The sequence below is a fragment of the Hyla sarda genome, chromosome 4 (assembly GCF_029499605.1).
Source record: "Hyla sarda isolate aHylSar1 chromosome 4, aHylSar1.hap1, whole genome shotgun sequence".
Taxonomy (NCBI): domain Eukaryota; kingdom Metazoa; phylum Chordata; class Amphibia; order Anura; family Hylidae; genus Hyla; species Hyla sarda.
Genome location: NC_079192.1, coordinates 28,484,079 through 28,504,574, shown reverse-complemented (window position 1 = coordinate 28,504,574; position 20,496 = coordinate 28,484,079). Strand labels below are relative to the sequence as shown.

The window sequence follows — 20,496 nt, the reverse complement described above, 5'->3', positions numbered from 1 at the left end:
AGGATTGTCGTGCACTGGAGGCTCAGGTGAGCTGATCAATTCCTTTCTACTAGATTTGTAAATTACTTCTATAAAAAAATCTTAATCCTACCAGTACTTATCAGCTGCTGAAGTTGAGTTGTTCTTTTCTGGCTGTCCACATTGCTCTCTGCTGACACCTCTGTCTGTCTCAGGAACTATCCAGAGCAGAAGAGGTTTGCTATGGGGATTTTTTCCTACTCTGGACAGTTCCTGAGACAGACAGAGGTGTCAGCAGAGAGCACTGTTGTCAGACAGAAAAGAACAACTCAACTTCAGCATCTGATAAGTACTGGTAGGATTAAGATTTTTTAATAGAAGTAATTTACAAATCTGTTTAACTTTCTGGAGCCAGTTGATATGAAAAAAAGTTTTTCACCAGAATACCCCTTTAAGTATGTCAAAAGCTTATCCAGTGGTCCACCATACTGTTACAAGCTTATTGCTTTCAGTCATAGGACATGTACCCTTAATGTGTATGTATGTTGATCTGAGTAATCATGTGACAAAACAAATTGTACATAACTCCTAAAAGTTATAATATGGGAAATGGTGCTCGGTTATTTGTGATCTTTCTATAGTAGAAGTAGAGGAGCTTAAATATTTCACAATTTTGAATTCTAATGCTGGGAGCAATGCTAATAATGATAGCGCTATGGATTGACTTGTAGAAGCTCAATAGGTAATGCTCACCGTAGTCCATTCCAGCATCACAGGCTTTCTTCATTCGTTCCACTGCAGTGTCAACTTCTGTGTCTTGATTCATCAAACAGTTTCCTGAAAATGGATACAAATTGGCAAATAGGAAAAATAAGGTCTATATCCAAAACTAGACTATTAATATGATCTAAAAAAAAAAAACCTTTAATGTTACCCCATTCATTACACTCCAAAATGAATTCAGACCCTTAAACTTAGACAAACCCTCAGATCAGGCCCTTAAAACAAATATACACTTCAGAAAAGTCCCCATAAAGAAATAGACCCAGAATAGACCCCCCCCCCAAAAAAAAAAAAAAAAAAACTCCTGAGCTCATGAACTTATCCATATCTTAGACCAGACAACCCCTTAGTTCACACCTCAGAGCCAAACTTTTAAATATTCAAACTTAAGACGCTAACCCTTATGTTCTTAGCTTCCTGGATGAGATTTCTTATGCCAATTTATTTATTGTTATATTTTTTTTCCTGTGTTGCATTTATATGCGCTTATGTTTTCTGCACATCAATTTTCTGATTGTATTTTTTTTGTATAATATGATATTCATATTTGTTCTATGAGAGGGTATAATTCCAGATTGTCCCCTGTAGATATATACATCATGTCATGTCTATACCTGTTGTCATGACCAACTGGGGGGGACAGGTAAAGTGAGCCCTAAGCTGTCCCTAATAACACTCTCCCTGCCTACTTGCCCATCTGCCCTAAATGGTGGATCGACAACCACAGTGACGGTCCCTACCTGAGCTAAAGTGCAGTGGGCGTAAAACAATACATAGGTCACAGGCCAGAAACATAACGGGAAAACCCCCAAACATGCAGATATACCAGACAGAATATAAACAGACAAACAGGATATAGCGTACTAACATACAGTTCAGAAACTGGAACCAAGATAATGAATTAATGAACAAGACAAGGTATGGAATAAGTACACAACAGAAGATGCAGGGGATGAAAAGAAGAACTGAATGTTAAAGTGTACCTTTCATGAAACAAACTTTTTATATATTAAAGATAAAGCCCTACTGAACAACTTTTTAATTGCTTTAATTTAAAATGTTTTCCTCTTTTCATTTTTTTTTTTACTTTAAAAACTTCTCCACTAGGGGTCTCCCTAGCAATCCTGTCAGCAAGCATTTTGGACTCAGTGAGTGAGTCTGAAATCAGCTAAGCGCAGCTCCCAGTCTGTCAGCAGGAGGGAGGGAGCACTGAGCTCATACACAAGCAGGGAGCAAACAGAGAGAATACATTCCCTCTTCTCTTTTTCTCAGATCCTCTCCCCTCTATCCACTTGGCTAATTATATATGCACTGCTTATCTCCCTTTCGCCACAGACTTGCCATTGCTATGACAACCTCCTGTGCACTGTGCCTTGTGAATTGAACTACTAAAGAGCATAGAAAAAAGGAGATTTTTTTTGTACTTACCGTAAAATCGCTTTCTCGAAGGATCCATTGGGGTACACAGACCATGGGTATACGCTGCTGTCTCTAGGAGGTTTGACACTATGGCAACAGAAAAGTCGGCTCCTCCCAGCAGGGTATACCTGCCTCCAGGTCACTGAGCTGATCAGTTTCAGTCCCAGAGCAATAGGAGGAGACCGACAGGTCAAAGAAAAGACCATGAACTGTCCGAGAACCAGAAAAAAATTAACTGAACACACCCTCGGACAGATAACCGAAAAGGAACATCAGAAAGGTTGGGAGCTGTGTCCCCCAATGGATCCTTCGAGAAAGAGATTTTACGGTAAGTACAAAAAAAGTCTCCTTTTCTCTATAGGCTCCATTGGGGGACACAGACCATGGGACGTACCAAAGCCGTCCCTTGGGTGGGCAGAGAAACAGTTAGGCAGACGGCTGAACCACTGCTGCCTGCAACACTTTGTGGCCCAGACTAGCATCAGCCGATGCGAAGGCATGAACCTGGTAGAACCTCGAGAAAGTATGCAAAGACGACCAGGTGGCCGCCTTACAGATCTGCGAGGCCGAGGCCTGTTGCGGAGGGCCCAGGATGCTCCAATAGAACGCGTGGAATGAGCCAAAACCCTAAAGGGTGGGATCTTCCCCTTGCAGCGGTAAGCTTCCGAAATAGCAGATCGGATCCACCGAGAAATGGTGGCCTTGGAAGCAGGTTGTCCCTTACAACGACCTTCCGTAAGGACAAAAAAGGAATCGCACTGACGAAAGGAAGAGGTGACAGAGAGATAGGTCCTAACTGCCCGTACCACATCCAGTTTGTGGAGTAAACGCTCCCTGGGATGAGAAGGAGCGGGACAAAAGGACGGAAGGACGATGTCCTCATTGAGATGAAAAGCCAAAACGACCTTTGGTAAAAAGGAAGGATCCGGACGGAAAACAACCTTGTCCTGATGAATCACCAGAAAAGGAGAGCGGCAGGAAAGAGCTGCCAGTTCAGACACCCTCCGAATGCAGGTGATATCTATAAGGAAAGCCACCTTCCAGGAAAGGAGGCTAAGATAAATCTCCCTGAGAGTTTCAAAGGGCGCGCCTTGCAGGGCACCTAGGACCAGGTTTAAGTCCCAAGGGGGAGAAGGGGACCGATAAGGAGGGGCAGCATGAGCCACGCCCTGGAGAAAGGTCCGGACATGAGAATTGGACACCAGAGGGTGCTGAAAAAGAATAGAAAAGGCCGAAACCTGACCCTTAAGGGAGCTGAGAGCCAGCCCCTGTTCCAACCCCAACTGCAAAAAAGAAAGAAGACGGGGAATGGAAAAAATCACAGGAGAGAAGGCCTGAGATTCGCACCAACGAAAATAAGACCACCAAGTACGGTGGTAAATTTTTGCAGAAGAGGGCTTGTGAGCCCTGAGCATAGTGCGAATCACCTGCGAAGAGAAACCGCGGGCCCTTAAAACTGCGGTCTCATCCGCCACGCTGTCAAACGCAGCAACTGTAAACTGGGGTGGCAAAGGGGATCCTGTGACAGTAGGTCTTGCCAAAGAGGAAGACGTAACGGGATGTCAGCGTACCACGCCCTTCAGGGCCGGTCTGGAGCCACGAGAATGGCGGGGACGCCCTCTGCTTTTTAGCTTCCTCAGGACCCTGGAAAGGAGAGGAAGGGGAGGGAACAGATAGGGTAGGGCAAAGCCCGACCACTGAATCACCAAGGCATCTGCTAGGGCCAGGGGATCCCGGGACTTCGACACAAACTGAGGAATCTTCCAGTTGTGTCTGGACACGAAGAGGTCCACGTCTGGAGTGCCCCAGAGGTCGCAGATCTGCGTGAACACCTCTGGATGCCGGGGTCGGCAGAGGACCGGCTGAGAAAGTCCGCTTCCCAGTTGAGCACTCCCGGAATGTGAATCGCCGAAATGGCCGGAACCCTGTGTTCCGCCCAGAGGAGAATCTTTGTCACTTCGGCCATGGTGGCTGAGCTGCGAGTGCCGCCTTGCCGGTTGATGTACGCCACGGCCGTGGCGTTGTCCGACTGGACCCGAACAGGGCGGCCCTGTAGAAGGGACTCCCAATGGAGCAGACAGAGATGGATCGCCCTCAGTTCCAAGATGTTTATGGAAAGAAGGGTTTCTCAGGGAGACCAGCGGCCCTGAACCATCCGGTCCCTGAGAACACCGCCCCAGCCCGACAGACTGGCATCCGTTGTTACCACCTGCCAATGGAGGGGAAGGAATGACCGTCTCTGAAGAAGCAGGGGGGACCGGAGCCACCAGAGAAGTGACTGACGAGACCGTAGAGATAGAACAATCTTGCGGTCGAGAGACAGAGGAGACCTGTCCCATCGAGAGAGAATCGCCAGCTGAAGAGGGTGGTAATGAAACTGGGCAAAGGGCACGGCTTCCATGGCTGCCACCATTCGACCCAGGACTTCCATGCAAAGACAGATGGAAACTGGGACCGGCTTCTGAAGAGAGCAGACTCCCGACAAGAGTGTCAGTCGCTTGTCCGGCGGAAGGCGAATTCGAGCAGCGGCCGTGTCGAATTGAAGCCCCAGAAAGACCAGGGACTGAGTGAGGGAGAGGACAGACTTGTTCCGGTTGACCATCCACCCGAAGTGAGATAAGGTCTGGAGAGTGAGATACACGTTCTCCAGATTCTGGGCTCTGGTGGGAGCCTTGATGAGGAGGTCGTCCAAGTAAGGAATCACTAAGAACCCTCTTGACCGTAACAGGGCAATCACTGGCGCCAGGATCTTGGTAAAGACCCGAGGAGCAGTGGCCAGGCCGAAAGGGAGGGCTACAAATTGAAAATGACCCTCCGGAACCGCAAAGCGGAGGAACCGCTGATGACCGGGAAATATTGGAACATGGAGGTAGGCATCTTTGATTTCCACCGAGGAAAGAAACTCCCCTTGATCCATGGACGCCACCACCGAACGGAGAGATTCCATACTGAAATGACGAATTAGAAGATGTTGGTTGAGACGTTTGAGATCCAAGATTGGCCGCACAGTACCACCTTTCTTGGGGACCACAAAAAGATTGGAATTGAAACCCCGAAATCGTTCCTCAGAAGGAACCGGGACAATGACCCCCTGGATAAGAAGGGACTGAAGGGCCCCCCGAAATTCCCTCGCTAGTGAAGGAGACCGAGGGGCCCGGGACTGAAAAAAACAATCCCTCGGAAGGGAGGCAAATTCTATCCGGTACCCATTGGACACTACGTCCATGACCCAGGAGTCCTGAATGTGCGTGGTCCAGATGTCTTGAAAGAACAAGAGACGACCTCCCACCCAAGAGAAATCTGCGGGTGGGAGCATCCCTTCATGCAGAAGTGGGCTTGCGGGTTCCCAATTTGGCCGCCGAACGTCCGGAACTGTCGGAACGGTCATCCGACTTCCAAGAGGGGCGCACCCGGAAAGCAGGAACCTTTTTGTCCCGCGCAAGCGCCTCCCCAGACCCTGTATTGGAACCAAAAGTCCGAAAGGACCGAAAAGAAGAGGACTTCCTCCGAAAAGAAGTGTTAGCCTTGTTTTGGGGCAGTAAGGAACTCTTGCCACCCGTCGCCTCTGAGATAATCTCATCAAAGCGCTTGCCAAAAAGCCGAGAACCGGTAAACGGAATTTCAGTGAGACTTTTTGGAGGCCGCATCAGCGTTCCATGCTTTAAGCTATATGGAGCGACGGAGGGCTACCAGGTTCCCGGTGGCAGATGCAGCGCAACGGGCTCACTGTATGGAAGCAGAACACAAAAAGTCTCCGGCTTTAGAACATTGAAGAGCTAGAGCCGACAATTCCTCCATAGGGGCTCCTGAAAGAATACCCTGACGGGGTTGGGAATGCCAAACCGAAAAGGCCTTAGATACCCAGGCAGAAGCAAAGGTAGGAAGCAGGGAGGAACCGGCTGCTACGAAGGCATGCTTCGCTAAGGTCTCTACCTTCTTGTCTGCCAGATCCTTGAAAGCAGCCGCATCCGCCAGCGGCAGCGTAGTAGCCTTGGAAAGGCGGGAAACCGGTGGATCCACCGATGGAGGGGAAGTCCACTTAGAGATCAGGTCCTTGGCGAAAGAATATTGCACTTGAATCTTCTTAGAACCCTGAAACTTCCTATCAGGATGCCTCCAGGCCGATTCCAGAATGGCGTCAAATTCAGCAAGAGAGCTGAACACCTTGGGAGCCGGTCGGGCACAATGAAAGGAAACTTCTGGAGTAACGTCCGAAGTTTCTGGGTCCTCCAGATGAAAGGTGTCTCTTATGGCCGAAACCAATGAGTTCACCGTGTCCACTGTGTCCGATCGGTCCTCTGAGTCAGATGCCGAATCGGAAACCTCGTCCGCAAGTTCTCCAGGAGAGTGTGAACGAGTGGAGGCAGCCCTGGAGGAGGGAGACTCTGACCGGGTGCACGGCTCTGGAGAGCCAGAGCGGTGACCACGGGAACACCTTCTGGAAGAATGATGTTTGCGCCCAGAAGGAGTGGTGAGGCGAGACCTACGAGGGGATCGCCCGTGTCTACCAGAAGACCCAGGGGATGAGTCAGAGGAGACACCTCTAGAACGCTTGTGAGAGTGTGAAGCATGGGGAGAGGGGGACCGGGTCCCTCTAAAGGGTCGGTGCAAGGTGGACAACTCCGAGGCAGTCACCACAGAACGGGAGACCTGAGCCAAATCGGATATGGATTGGGAGAGGGAAAAAACCCAGGCTGGAGGGGCGGCCGAAAACACTGGGTCTGCTAAAGCATCCGGGGCAGAAATGGCAGGGGGGTCTGTGGGAGCAGTGGAGCAGGCAGAACAAGTGGGTTCATGGCATTTTTGAATTACAGCTTTTACAGGTGTAATGAGTAATAAGTACTCCAGTTAACTGTTTAGAGGGAGGAACAGTTCTGGGCACGGACATAATAAAAAATGAGCAATCTCACCCAAGCCTGTGTCCCCAGGGAGCTGCTGTGAGGAGAACTCTGCTTAAAATCAGTCAGAGAGAGAGAGAGAGAGAGAGAAAAATGCCTGCCAATAGTAATAGAGGGCCGAGCCAGGTGCAAGGGCTCTGCTGATTGGCCCTTGCAGCTCCCATGCGCGCTCAGAGCGTGATTGGTGGCCAGTGATTGGTGGCCCCTGTAGAAGCTCCGGCGGCCCGGGTGGGCGGAGCTAATGTGCCCCGGCCGCCGAAAAAAAACACATTAAGAAATAATAATGGCGCCCCCTCCCGGCCCCGAGCACACATGAGAGGGCATATGCGGCCTGGGGAAACAGAGAGGGTGAGAGCGCCACCGGCAGCCGCGGCTGCCGAAACGAAAGTAAAATGAAAGTAAAACGAGCGCTATGCGCTTGTAGAGAAAAGTGTTCAGCAGCCGCGATGTAACTGTGCCCCAAACACACTGACTGCCCAAAAGACTGCTCCCCCATATAATAAAGGTGCCCCTTTCCTGCAGGGAATATCCTATGGCCAGCCCCATCTCACACTGTTCAAGTATGAGCTAGTGGTCCCAAACTGGGAGACTCCAGATGTTGCAAGTCCGACCTAAGGGGAGGAAAAAATACTCACCTTAGTCTGAAGAACTTACCTCAAGAAGTCTTCAGAATGTAGTCTTCAGTCAGCATTGTCACCTGCAGCAAGCCAAACTCATAGCGAGGCGAACAGGGAGGTAGGGGGACCCGGACCCATGAGGTACTACCCCAAGCGCTGACCGTTGGCGAGAGGGGGTTAACAGTACATCCCAGATGCCTGCTACCTCTCGCAATGGGGAAACAGTGAACCGCAGTTCAGGAGTCCCCACCTGAAAACGGAAAGAAAAAGGAATAAAAGAACTAACACATTCCCTAACTAGGAAAATAAAAAATAAAAGACCTGGTCTGAGGAGAACCCCAGACCAGTGTCTATCCTCCTTAGACACTAAGCTGAAACTGATCAGCTCAGTGACCTGGAGGTGGGTATACCCTGCTGGGAGGAGCCAACTTTTCTGTTGCCATAGTGTCAAACCTCCTAGAGACAGCAACGTATACCCATGGTCTGTGTCCCCCAATGGAGCTGATAGAGAAAAGGTATTTTTAGGGGTTTTTAAAGCAAAATAAATGCAGGGATAGACTTAGGCAGAGTCAGGGACAGATGGGGAGGGGGATTAGGGAAAGTTTAGATGGGGACATGTACTCTTTAAAGAATAAACAGATCAGGAAAACAGAACACTGTTCACACTGGACACAGAACACTAACATAAACGGATTCTAGTTCAGACGACACAGATCAGTGATAAAGCACAGAGGACACTATAGACCAATAGTCAACCAGAGGAAACACTAGATGAGTTATGTTGTACACTATGCTCAATGCATGTACAATGCATAAGATCAGCAATCATGAACTCTACAAAAAACGGATAAGAAAAAACAAACTCCACAACATGGAGGAATACAGGTCAGGATACCAAAACAGGAATTATACAAAGCCAAACTCCACTAAATGGAGAAACCAGGATACCAGAACAGGAATTATAAAAGCGAGACTCACAGTGTGAACACAGACTAAGATACAAGGCTAAAGCAGAACGGACATACAATAATCCTAAAGTCCTACAGACTAAATAATAATCAGGACTATTAACCATGGCTAAAACTCGGATAATATCACAAGATAAATAATAAAACAGACTTGGACAGAATTGCACAAATCACCAGCCCAGAATACAAGCCGAGCTGGGGTTTTAAAGCCACACCCGAACTGCAATAGGGTGAAAGCTTTAACTCTTTCAAGCCTAGGAAGAAATAGCACAGAAACTGCTCAGACATAAGTACTAATGTCTGAACAGACCCAAAGACATTACATCTGATTTTCATGTACTTGACCTGAGGAAGAGGCGACATCGGCCTGGAAATATGTTGTCTATTTGGAATAAAGATTATTTTAACCCTTCCAAAGTGTTGAGCACCTATGTTCTTCAGGCTGTTCTAAGCTCGTGGTTGTCTATTACATATTACTTTGGCCAACCTAGCAACTGCTGAGGAAGCTTCACTGCAAGCACCACTGAGACCAAGACCCTGTTTGCCTGTGTTATACTTGGGGAAGCACTCCTGGGTAAGGTGAGCAGAGTTTTAAACCTCCCTTCCCTTGTTTATTACTGTCTGTCCCACTAGGGTTTACAGGTTTGTGCTGTGTATGTTGATTTCTATAGACCCCAGATCCCTTTTCTTGCACTCTTTTTCACTCCCAAGCCATTACAGGAAACATCCTGATGCTGGCACCAGCATCTGGATATTGTCTGCAGCAGTGCTCAGAAGTCAAATGGAGTGCAGGAACGGTAAAAGATGAGTATAATTGGTGTTCTGGAGCTTTGCATTTCTTCTAGTAGTGTAGGAGATAGTAGGCTTTACCTTCAGCACACCGACACACATTCTCATGACAGATGCGACCAATGAATTTTTTGTCATCTTCCCTGTGATAGAACTTATGACAGCGATGTTCTGTGGGAAAGAAGAGAGGTACTGTCAGGTAATCGCTCTTAAGAATAATTTCTTATCAATCTTTTAACATACTGTCTTTTAATTACCCATAAAACACTGTTATCCTTCATTAGACCTCCAGCAGTACCCTGCAATTGCTAATGCACTGACAGAGGGCTCTTTCTCTATCCAACCACTTTGATGCTGTGGTTGCTATTGACTGTAGCATCTGAGGGGGTTAAACAGCTGGCATCGGAGTTATATCTGATCTTGGCAATAGCAACAGAGTCTTATCTCTTGCATTGTCTGCATAGACAGTACATCAGGATGTGTGTGCTTTATGGCAGATGTGATAAACTGAAGTTAATGGTCAGAAATGTGCTAATAAATTCTACAGTTGCCAAGAAGAGATGAAATATAGCCATATCTGTATGTATAATGTTACTACCCTGCCTTATCTAGGCCTCCAGAATTACAATTGAGCAGTCCCTGTCATGAAAGAATCTGCCCTCTATTAACAGTGAGAGGACTCTGCTGACTCTGTCCCATTCTACACAGCTGATATATGAGCTACAAGAAATAGAAAATGTTACAATTTGCATATATTATATTGTTCTTTTAAGTTTTTGATGCCATTGCGAATCATGTAAACTGTTTTATATATATAGAAAAGGATTTCTATGCTGTTTGTCTCCAAGTCTATGGGCAGCTATCAGGACTCCAATGCGTCAAAGTTTCTTATTTTGTTGCTGCTTTGTAGGAATATTGTATGCAGAAATTTGTCTTATAATGGTTTGTTGCTTTCAGATTGCCACCCCTAGGGATCTGAGAACTAGAGGGTTTGGTAGCATTGTGGTTGGTAGCTTTCTGGTTACCTGGTGCATAATATTCATATATTGTGACAGATCCAGGTTGGACAAATCCCACATTTAAATATTTGTTAAGATTGAACTTCAGACATTCTTCCTCTGTGTGAGAGACCTGCAGAAAGAAAAAATAGAAACTTCTAAAGAAAACTGCAGGCCATTTGGAAATTGATTCTTCCCACATTTTGGCAGACTCAGTCAAAGTGGGAAACTGTAGTGAAAGTATGAAACGAAAGAAAAGACCAGTGGAAAAATACTAAAAAAAGGAAAAAGAAAAGATTAATATATAATAAAAAATAAATATATAAAAATGTAAAAAATACCCCTCTAAAAATGTCTCTCCTGTAATGGACTTCCTGGTCCTAACTCCTGCAGCATCCTTAGCTGGTCTGCAGCACTGTTGGGGTCATGGTATCATTTCCCCTGCATCCAGCCTATGGAGGAGTGGGGATGCCATGCCAACCAGGGCTGACACCCGTTTTCCGCGTTCTCTCTGTCCGGCACATTTAAAGAGAAACTAAGTTTGGGACGTTTATAAATCAGCTGGCATTGCGCAACTATGCAAAATGGAGGCGGGGAATCGGCTAGCCGAGCTCCCCTACCTCATCAATATTCACTCCTTGGACTGCCCCCTAGTGAGGAGCAGTTTGCTCATCCTCCCCTCCAGCTCTCACGTAATGGAGGGGGGGTTCAGGGGTGTGTGAATATTTATGAGAAAGGGGAGCTGGGAACTCTCGAAATACGGCATCTATAAATGTAAGTGATCCCACTGTTTACATCTATTTCATGCATAATAGCCCAGTATACTGGGGATAGTGCGGGTGAAATATCTGCCAGTTTCTCTTTAAATGGATGCCTGCTTACAACAGGTGCCCGTAATTTGTGTCTCCTGATCGTCACTAGCGTTAGTAGTTTTGTTCTCTTCAGTGATTTCCTGGATTTCTGACCTTTTCTTTGCTCCTTCTGACCTATACTCCCTGGATTGTGACCCCCTTTAATACCCGATTTGACCTTAATGTATCGAACATGGATTCTGATTCTGTTTAGATGCTGCTCTCTGGTTTTGTCCCCGGCCTGACTCTGGCTTGCTATTTGGATTCTGATCTGGACTTTGTTGTGATTGTTTGGTTCTGATCTTGCCTATTGACTACGAATCTTTTTCCCCATTCTGTGCACTTTGGCAGTGTACGAACGGCCGCCCGTCAAAACAAAACTCTTTAAGGTGGATCGTCCAAATAGGTAGGGACAGTGCGCTGGGTTAGTTTAGGGCTCTCTGCCCCCCTACCCCACACTACGAGACGTGACAGTTGTCACCAAACATTGACATAACACTAGCCTCAACCCAATAACCCTAAGTTTGACAGTTCATATATGCAAACTAAACGCCTAGTCACAGTCATGGAGACTTGCACTGGTAGTTGTGTGGTGCAGGCTTGCCTCTCTTTTAGTAATGCTCAGCTGCTCACCTAAGCAGAACACAGACCATAGGATAGGGGATAAATAGCTGATCACAGGGGTCCGACAAGGTCCGGCTCACAGTGAGGAACGCATGCTGCAGACGGCACATGCTCCAATTATTTCTATGGGAGCACTGAATAGACCCAAATACAGCATCATCGGCGCTCCCATAGAAATGAATACCTACCGGTAGACAACACATGCTTCTCATTGACAGCAGAGGTCCCATTCTGGAGATCACGGGGGGGGGGGGGGGGGGGGGGGAGATAGGGGGGGGGGGGATAGGGGGTTAGGGGATAAGTTAGCTTTGGCTGGAGTTCTCTTTTAATGTATATAGAAAATAGGGGCAGGATGAAAATTGTATTGTTTATGATACATGGCAGCTTGAAGGGGTCTAAGACATTTTGTTGAACATTTCCATTGCATGAAAGACCCTCCTCTTAGTCTCTGATTAGTAAGAAGTAATCGAGATAAAGAATAGAAATACTTTGGGAATAGAAAGAAAACTTTATATAATTTATTTTTATATTATGTTGGTTATTTTAGGTATATTTTCATAAATATACATTAGTATTATATATAATCACTACATTAGGCATTACAATGAGTGAAATTAAAGGGGTATTCCAGGAATAAAAAACAGGCCTTTTTTCTTTCAAAGACACCGCCCTTGTTGTCTCCAGGTTGGGTGTGGTTCTGCAGCTCAGTTCCATTGAAGTGAAAGGAGCCAAGTTGTAATACCACACCCAAAGTGGAGATAGGTAGGGCGCTGTCTTTGAAACGGAAAAAGGCCTGTTTTTTGATTCCTGGAATACCCCTTTAAGTAAAAGTAGCGGATGTGTAATTTTGAATTTATCACAAAGAATAAACCTAAGATTGTCTTCTCACCCTATCCAGATAGATGATTAGAGATCCTTTATCGAAAGCCCCTTTGTTGATCTCAAAGTAGGAGATATACTTGTCCACTCGATTCATAAGCTGGAAAAGATAACAATATTCTAGTTAGGTAAACATAGCCTTGAAATGTAAGCCAGTTGCTTGTTCAAAGAATTCTGTTGTGTAAGTATACAATTTCTGTACTAGCTGTTAATACACATTAAAAAGATAGAAGATCTAGGATACATGTGCAGCAGGCCCAGACAATGTGCACGTTAGTGAGGGGATTCCTTGTGGGATACTTGGAACCGTTGGTTTTTACAGCCTTTTAAAGGGGTACTCCCACCCTAGACATCTTATCCCCTATCCAAAGGATAGGGGATAAGATGTCTGATCGCGGGGGTCCCGCCAATGTTGCATGCGGCACCCACCTGTTTCTTGTCCGGAAGCGCTGGAGGGTCTGGGTCGCGACCATGGGAACGGAAGTCCATGACGTCAGGACTCCGCCCCCTTGTTACGTCATGCCCCGTCCCCTCAATGCAAGTCTATGGGAGGGGGCGTGACGACTTTTTTGTCTTGTCCACAGTGCTCTCTGCTGACACCTGATGACCATATCAGGAACTGTCCAGAGAAGGAGAAAATCCCCATAGCAAACCTATGCTGCTCTGGACAGTTCCTGATATGGACAGAGGTGTCAGCAGAGAGCACTGTGGACAAGACAAAAAAGAAATTCAAAAATAAAATAATTTCCTCTGTAGCATACAGCTGCTAATAAGTACTGGAAGGGTAACTATTTTTTAATAGAAGTAATATACAAATCTGTTTAACTTTCTGGCACCAGTTGATTTAAAAAAATAAATAAATGTTTTATACCGGAGTACCCCTTTAAGCTGCTCTCCTAATATTTTAGCAATACGGTAGGCAGAGGAGAGGCAAGAGGGTCTGGTCAGCATATCCTAATGACACCTCTTCCTTTGGCCTGGCTCGTAGGTTGGAGCAATTGTTGCTTCTCTCCCCAGTTCCACAATTACGGTACCAAACTGTGGGATGCATATCTGTAGTTTTGGGCATGAAAGCCATGCTGCACTAGGTCTGGCCTGAAGCTCTGTAAGGTCCTAAAATATTTCTATGAGACACTTGTATAACTTATTCTCATAGACTAAATGTCTCTCTCTCTATCTCTCAAGAGTGTAGTGTGTGTTAAAGGGGTACTCAGGTGGAAAACTTTTTTTTTTTAAATCAACTGGTGCCAGAAAGTTAACAAGATTTGTAAATTACTTCTATTAAAAAATCTTAATCCTTGCAGTACTTATTAGCTGCTGAATACTACAGAGGAAATTCTTTTCTTTTTGGAACACAGAGCTCTCTGCTGACATCACGAGCACAGTGCTCTCTGCTAACATCTTTGTCCATTTTAAGTAGGAGAAAATCCTCATAGAAAACATATGCTGCTCTGGACAGTTCCTAAAATGGACAGAGATGTCAGCAGAGTGCACTGTGTTCCAAAAAGAAAATAATTTCCTCTGTAGTATTCAGCAGCTAATAAGTACTGGAAGGATTACAAAATTTTTATAGAAGATTGTTTAACTTTCTGGCACCAGTTGACAAGTTTTCCACCGGAGTACCCCTTTAACCCTTCTGTTCCCTTCCAAAACTAAAGAAGGTACACAAAAGATAACAGAAAAAAAAGGTACACAAAAGATAACAGCATGTATAATGCAAAGACACCATATAAAACAGTACAAAGTCAACACAAAGGCACACATTCACAGTATAACAACCTGTGTAGGTGAAAAGGCATTTAGACAGTATAACACCCAAAATTATTTTGCAACATGTGTATATGGACACACATAGGCTATATATCACATTTCATTGACCCTCTTTACTCACATTTTTCATGTAATTTTCATCTGGGGAGAATCCAGTCATCATGGAAACATCAATGATGGTCATGGTGGCATCTACATTATTGCGGTATCTGAGGATATCCCAAACATTTGTTAGTCTATGGGTTTTGGCTATAGAGCCAGTATGAAATGATGTATGTTTATATACAATAACATTTCAGGATATGTATCAGGGTACCACTCCGTGGGTCGGATGTAGAGTGCACTAGTGATGCACAGCATCACTACTTACCTCTGTGAGCCGTATAGTATACAACAGTGCATAATGCACCCATGTATACTATACTATGCAGGGACTCCCATCACTATACGAAAAGGAGTCCCTGCTCCTAGTTGGATTGAGCTGTGACTGCACGGCTGATAAAGAGCAGGAGATATACATCATATATTTCCTGCCCAGCATGAATTAACAGTAAAAACAGCGGTGTGTGTACATCACTGTATTACTTATACTTCTTGCTGGGCTGTGCACTATGCACTATCCCAACAGGGAAAGAGTTAACCCACGCTGCTGAGGGGTATACATTATATACAACCATCTATAGATAGCTGTATATACTGTTTACAATAGGCAGACACCCACTTACCAACCTGGCTCCTGTCCTGGTCCGCTGTAGCCCTGTCCCCTAGTGATGAAGTCATTAGAGGCAAAGCTACAGCTGGGAGCCAGGGTGGTGAGTATAGCGCTGTTCTCATTATGCATTATGTGAACAGACCCTTTCTGTCAGTGTCTTCCCAAACAGGAAGTCTACTGTAAAAGGCTGTCTGGGAATGATGGGGGTTGTAGTTCAACAATAGGTGTAGGATCCCTATTTGGGCACACACTGGTTTATGGGTGCTTTCCCCCAGGGGAGAATACTCTATATGTACTAACATTTTCTGTGTTCCTCCTTTCGTTTCAATGACCAGCATTTTTCTTTTAATAAAATGGTTTAAGATGACTTGTGGGGAGTGTTTTTTTATTTTTTATATATATATTTTTTTAATGTGTCTTTTTTTTTTTTTTTTTCAGGCTTAGTAGTGGAAGGCGTCTTATAGATGGAATCCATTATTAAACTGGGGCTTAGCGTTAGCCCCCAAAACAGCTGCCAATAACCCTTAATTATTACCCTGTGACCACCACCACAGGAGTATTGGGAGGAGCCATTACCAACAGGCCCATAGCGTCAAAATGGCGCTCCTGGGCCTAGGCGGTAACAGGCTGGCATTATTTAGGCTGGGTTGGGCCAGTATCAATGGTCCTTACCCACGTCAGGCTGTTGCTTCTTGGTTGGTATATGGCTGAGAATGAAATGAAAGGGAACCCTATTGATTTTTTTAAATTTATAAATAATTTAAAAGAAACGCATAGGGTTCCCCGTCTTTTCATTCTCAGCCAGATACCAACCAAACAGCAACATCCTGACGTTACCAGGGTGGGTAAGACCATTGTTACTGGCACAACCCAGCCTAAATAATGCCAGCCTGTTACCGCCTAGGTCCAGGAGCGCTATTTCTGACAATCTGTAACCTGTTGGTACTGACTTTTCCAGGTATCCCTGTGGCGTTTGGTACCTGGTAATAATTGGGGGTTAGCGCTAGCTATTTTTAAAGCTAACGCTAAGCGACAACTTAGTAATGGATTCTATTCATAAGACGGCTTCCACTACTAAGCCTGAAATTTAAAATAAATAAAATTACACACATGAAAATGTTATTACAAAAAACGTTCCCCCACAGCCCCCTTTTCAACCCTAAAACAAAAAAAGGTGGTCATCGACTAAGCCATCTGAATCCGACATAGTCCACCGCATACACGCATCAAGAAAAAAAAAAGAAATAAAAACGGGTTAGTACATTTTTGGCGCTTTCCCAAGGGGAGAGCACCTATAAAGCAGTGTTTTCCCAAATAGGGAGCCTCCAGTTGTTGCCAAACTACAACCCCCCCTTATTCCCAGACAGCAAAAGGTTGTAGTGTAGCAACAGCTGGAGTATTCCTGTTTGGGAAGACACATTCAGAAGGGTCTGTTTACATTATACAAAATGTACAATGTGAACAGAGCCTTTTCACTTACCAACTGCTGGCTCCCAGGCTGTAGCTTCACCTTTAACGATCTCATTATTAGCAGCAGGGCTACACCAGAGCAGGAGCCAGGACTTGGTAAGTGGTTGTCGGCTTCTGTACACAAGTTTATTAAGTGATCTATAGATCGCTGTATATACTGTTTAGCCCTCAAAGGGTTAACCAGCGCTGCTCAGCATCATCATCATTTCATCATCCCTAGGTGCAGAGCTAAACCAGAGCACAAGCCAGGACTTGGTAAGTGGATGTCAGCTTCTGTATACAGGTATATCCAGCAATCTATAGATCTCTGGATTTACTGTATAGCCCCTGAAGGGTTACCCAGCACTGCACTTTCCTTAACTCTTTTCTTGCTGGGCCGACGCAAAGCGCTCAGCCAAGCGAATGGGTTGCAGTGAACCAGCGATGTACAGGGTGGGCCATTTATATGGATACACCTTAATAAAATGGGAATGGTTGGTGATATTAACTTCCTGTTCGTGGTACATTAGTATATGTGAGGGGGGAAACTTTTCAAGATGGGTGGGGACCATGGGGGCCATTTTAAAGTCGGCCATTTTGAATCCAACTTGTTTTTTCAATAGGAAGAGGGTCATGTGATACATCAAACTTATTGACAATTTCACAAGAAAAACAATGATGTGCTTGGTTTTAACGTAACTTTATTCTTTCATGAGTTATTTACAAGTTTCATGACCACTTATAAAATGTGTTCAATGTGCTGCCCGTTGTGATGGATTGTCAATGCCACCCTCTTCTCCCACTCTTCACACACTGATAGCAACACCGCAGGAGAAATGTTAGCACAGGCTTCCAGTATCCGTATACACTGCTATATACACCGCAGGAGAAATGCTAGCACAGGCTTCCAGTATCCATATACACTGATATATACTACTATATACACCGCAGGAGAAATGCTAGCACAGGCTTCCAGTATCCGTATACACTGCTATATACTACTATATACACCGCAGGAGAAATGCTAGCACAGGCTTCCAGTATCCGTAGTTTCAGGTGCTGCACATCTCGTATCTTCACAGCATAGACAATTGCCTTCAGATGACCCCAAAGATAAAAGTCTAAGGGGGGTCAGATCAGGAGACCTTGGGGGCCATTCAACTGGCCCACGACGACCAATCCACTTTCCAGGAAACTGTTCATCTAGGAATGCTCGGACCTGACACCCATAATGTGGTGGTCACCATCTTGCTGGAAAAACTCAGGAAACGTGCAGCTTCAGTGCATAAAGAGGAAAACACATCATCATGTAGCAATTTCACATATCCAGTGGCCTTGAGGTTTCCATTGATGAAGAATGGCCCCACTGTCTTTGTACCCCATATACCACACCATACCATCAATTTTTGTGTTCAAACAGTCTTGGAGGGATCTATCCAATGTGGGTTAGTGTCAGACCAATAGCGGTGGTTTTGTTTGTTAACTTCACCATTCACATAAAAGTTTCCTCATCACTGAAAAAAATCTTCTGCGTAAACTGAGGGTCCTGTTCCAATTTTTGTTTTGCCCATTCAGCAGCACCTGAAACTACGGATACTGGAAGCCTGTGCTAGCATTTCTCCTGCGGTGTATATAGCAGTATATAGCGGTGTATACAGATACTGGAAGCCTGTGCTCGCATTTCTCCTGCGGTGTATATAGTAGTATATAGCAGTGTATACGGATACTGGAAGCCTGTGCTAGCATTTCTCCTGCGGTGTATATAGTAGTATATAGCAGTGTATACGGATACTGGAAGCCTGTGCTAGCATTTCTCCTGCGGTGTATATAGTAGTATATAGCAGTGTATACGGATACTGGAAGCCTGTGCTAGCATTTCTCCTGCGGTGTATATAGCAGTGTATACGGATACTGGAAGCCTGTGCTAGCCTTTCTCCTGCGGTGTATATAGTAGTATATAGCAGTATATAGAGAAGAGGGTTGCATTGACAATCCAACGCAATGGGCAGCACATTGAACACATTTTATAAGTGGTCAGAAACTTGTAAATAACTCATGAAAGAATAAAGTTACGTTAAAACCAAGCACATCATTGTTTTTCTTGTGAAATTCCCAATAAGTTTGATGTGTCACATGACCCTCTTCCTATTGAAAAAACAAATGTGGAATTCAAAATGGCCGACTTCAAAATGGCCACCATGGTCACCACCCATCATGAAAAGTTTCCCCCTCACATATACTAATGTGCCACAAACAGGAAGTTAATATCACCAACCATTCCCATTTGATTAAGGTGTATCCATATAAATGGCCCTCCCTGTATATACATTGCTGGCATAGGCGTGCGCACGGGGTGTGCCGGGTGTGCCCAGGCACACCCTAATCAAGCTCAGGGGGGCATCCGAGGCCACCACTGAGCAGCCCGCAGCCCTCACATTCGGGACATCCCTGTGTCCCGAAAGATCTTTTCGGGACACAAGGATGTCCCGGTTACCTTTCTACAGCGGCCCCCGCGTTAACTTTAAAAACACAGGGGCCGCCGGGAAGTAGCGCACGCAGGGACGTCATTGACGTCCCGTGCGTGCGCCCATAGTAACGGAGGAGCGGAGATTCAAGGAAGAGGATGCGCGCGCCGGCCGGAATGGTAAGTGACCAACACGATCTGGCAGCACGTCTTCTTCAGTGTTCCGACTACCGGTCCTCCGGTCCTGGGACCTACTGCTATGGACTATAGGCCATAGCAGTAGATCGTGACCCCGGACCGGAGGACCGGTGGTCGGAACACTGAAGTGGGGCAGTACACAGACATACAGCCTCCAGCCATACACTGTATATGGCTGAAGGCTTTATGTCTGTGGGGAATATACTGCACCTAATGTGGGGGACTATACTGCACCTAATGTGGGGGACTATACTGCACCTAATGTGGGGGACTATACTGCACCTAATGTGGGGAGATATACTGCACCTAATGTGGGGGAGCTATACTGCACCTAATGTGGGGGAGCTATACTGCACCTAATGTGGGGGAGCTATACTGCACCTAATGTGGGGGAGCTATACTGCACCTAATGTGGGGGAGCTATACTGCACCTAATGTGGGGGAGCTATACTGCACCTAATGTGGGGGACTATACTGCACCTAATGTGGGGGACTATACTGCACCTAATGTGGGGAGATATACTGCACCTAATGTGGGGGAGCTATACTGCACCTAATGTGGGGGAGCTATACTGCACCTAATGTGGGGGAGCTATACTGCACCTAATGTGGGGAGCTATACTGCACCTAATGTGGGGAGCTATACTGCACCTAATGTGGGGGAACTGTACTGCACCTAATGTGGGGGAACTATACTGCACCTAATGTGGGGGAACTATACTGCACCTAATGTGGGGGAACTATACTGCACCTAATGTGGGGGAACTATACTGCACCTAATGTGGGGGAACTATACTGCACCTAATGTGGGGAACTATACTGCACCTAATGTGGGGAACTATACTGCACCTAATGTGGGGAACTATACTGCACCTAATGTGGGGAACTATACTGCACCTAATGTGGGGGGACTGTACTGCACCTAATGTGGGGTGACTGTACTGCACCTAATGTGGGGGGACTGTACTGCACCTAATGTGGGGGGACTGTACTGCACCTAATGTGGGGGGACTGTACTGCACCTAATGTGGGGGAACTGTACTGCACATAATGTGGGGAACTATACTACACCTAATGTGGGGGGAACTGTACTGCACTTAATGTGGGGGAACTGTACTG

The 20,496-nt window shown here is 45.8% G+C and overlaps 1 protein-coding gene across 12 annotated transcripts in view; it reads right to left on the bottom strand.

Annotated features, from left to right (window-relative positions):
- The window catches only part of LOC130367665 (complement C3-like), a 229,346-nt gene that overhangs the window by 19,748 nt on the left and 189,102 nt on the right, over positions 1 to 20,496 (bottom strand). For all 12 annotated transcript variants that reach the window (XM_056570233.1, XM_056570231.1, XM_056570230.1 and 9 more), the window contains exons 34-38: positions 14,676 to 14,763; positions 12,795 to 12,884; positions 10,458 to 10,563; positions 9,514 to 9,603; positions 712 to 795 (exon numbers count right to left, since the gene is read on the bottom strand). In XM_056570233.1, coding sequence (XP_056426208.1) covers positions 712 to 795; positions 9,514 to 9,603; positions 10,458 to 10,563; positions 12,795 to 12,884; positions 14,676 to 14,763 — 458 coding nt within the window. The remainder of the gene's footprint in view (positions 1 to 711; positions 796 to 9,513; positions 9,604 to 10,457; positions 10,564 to 12,794; positions 12,885 to 14,675; positions 14,764 to 20,496) is intronic.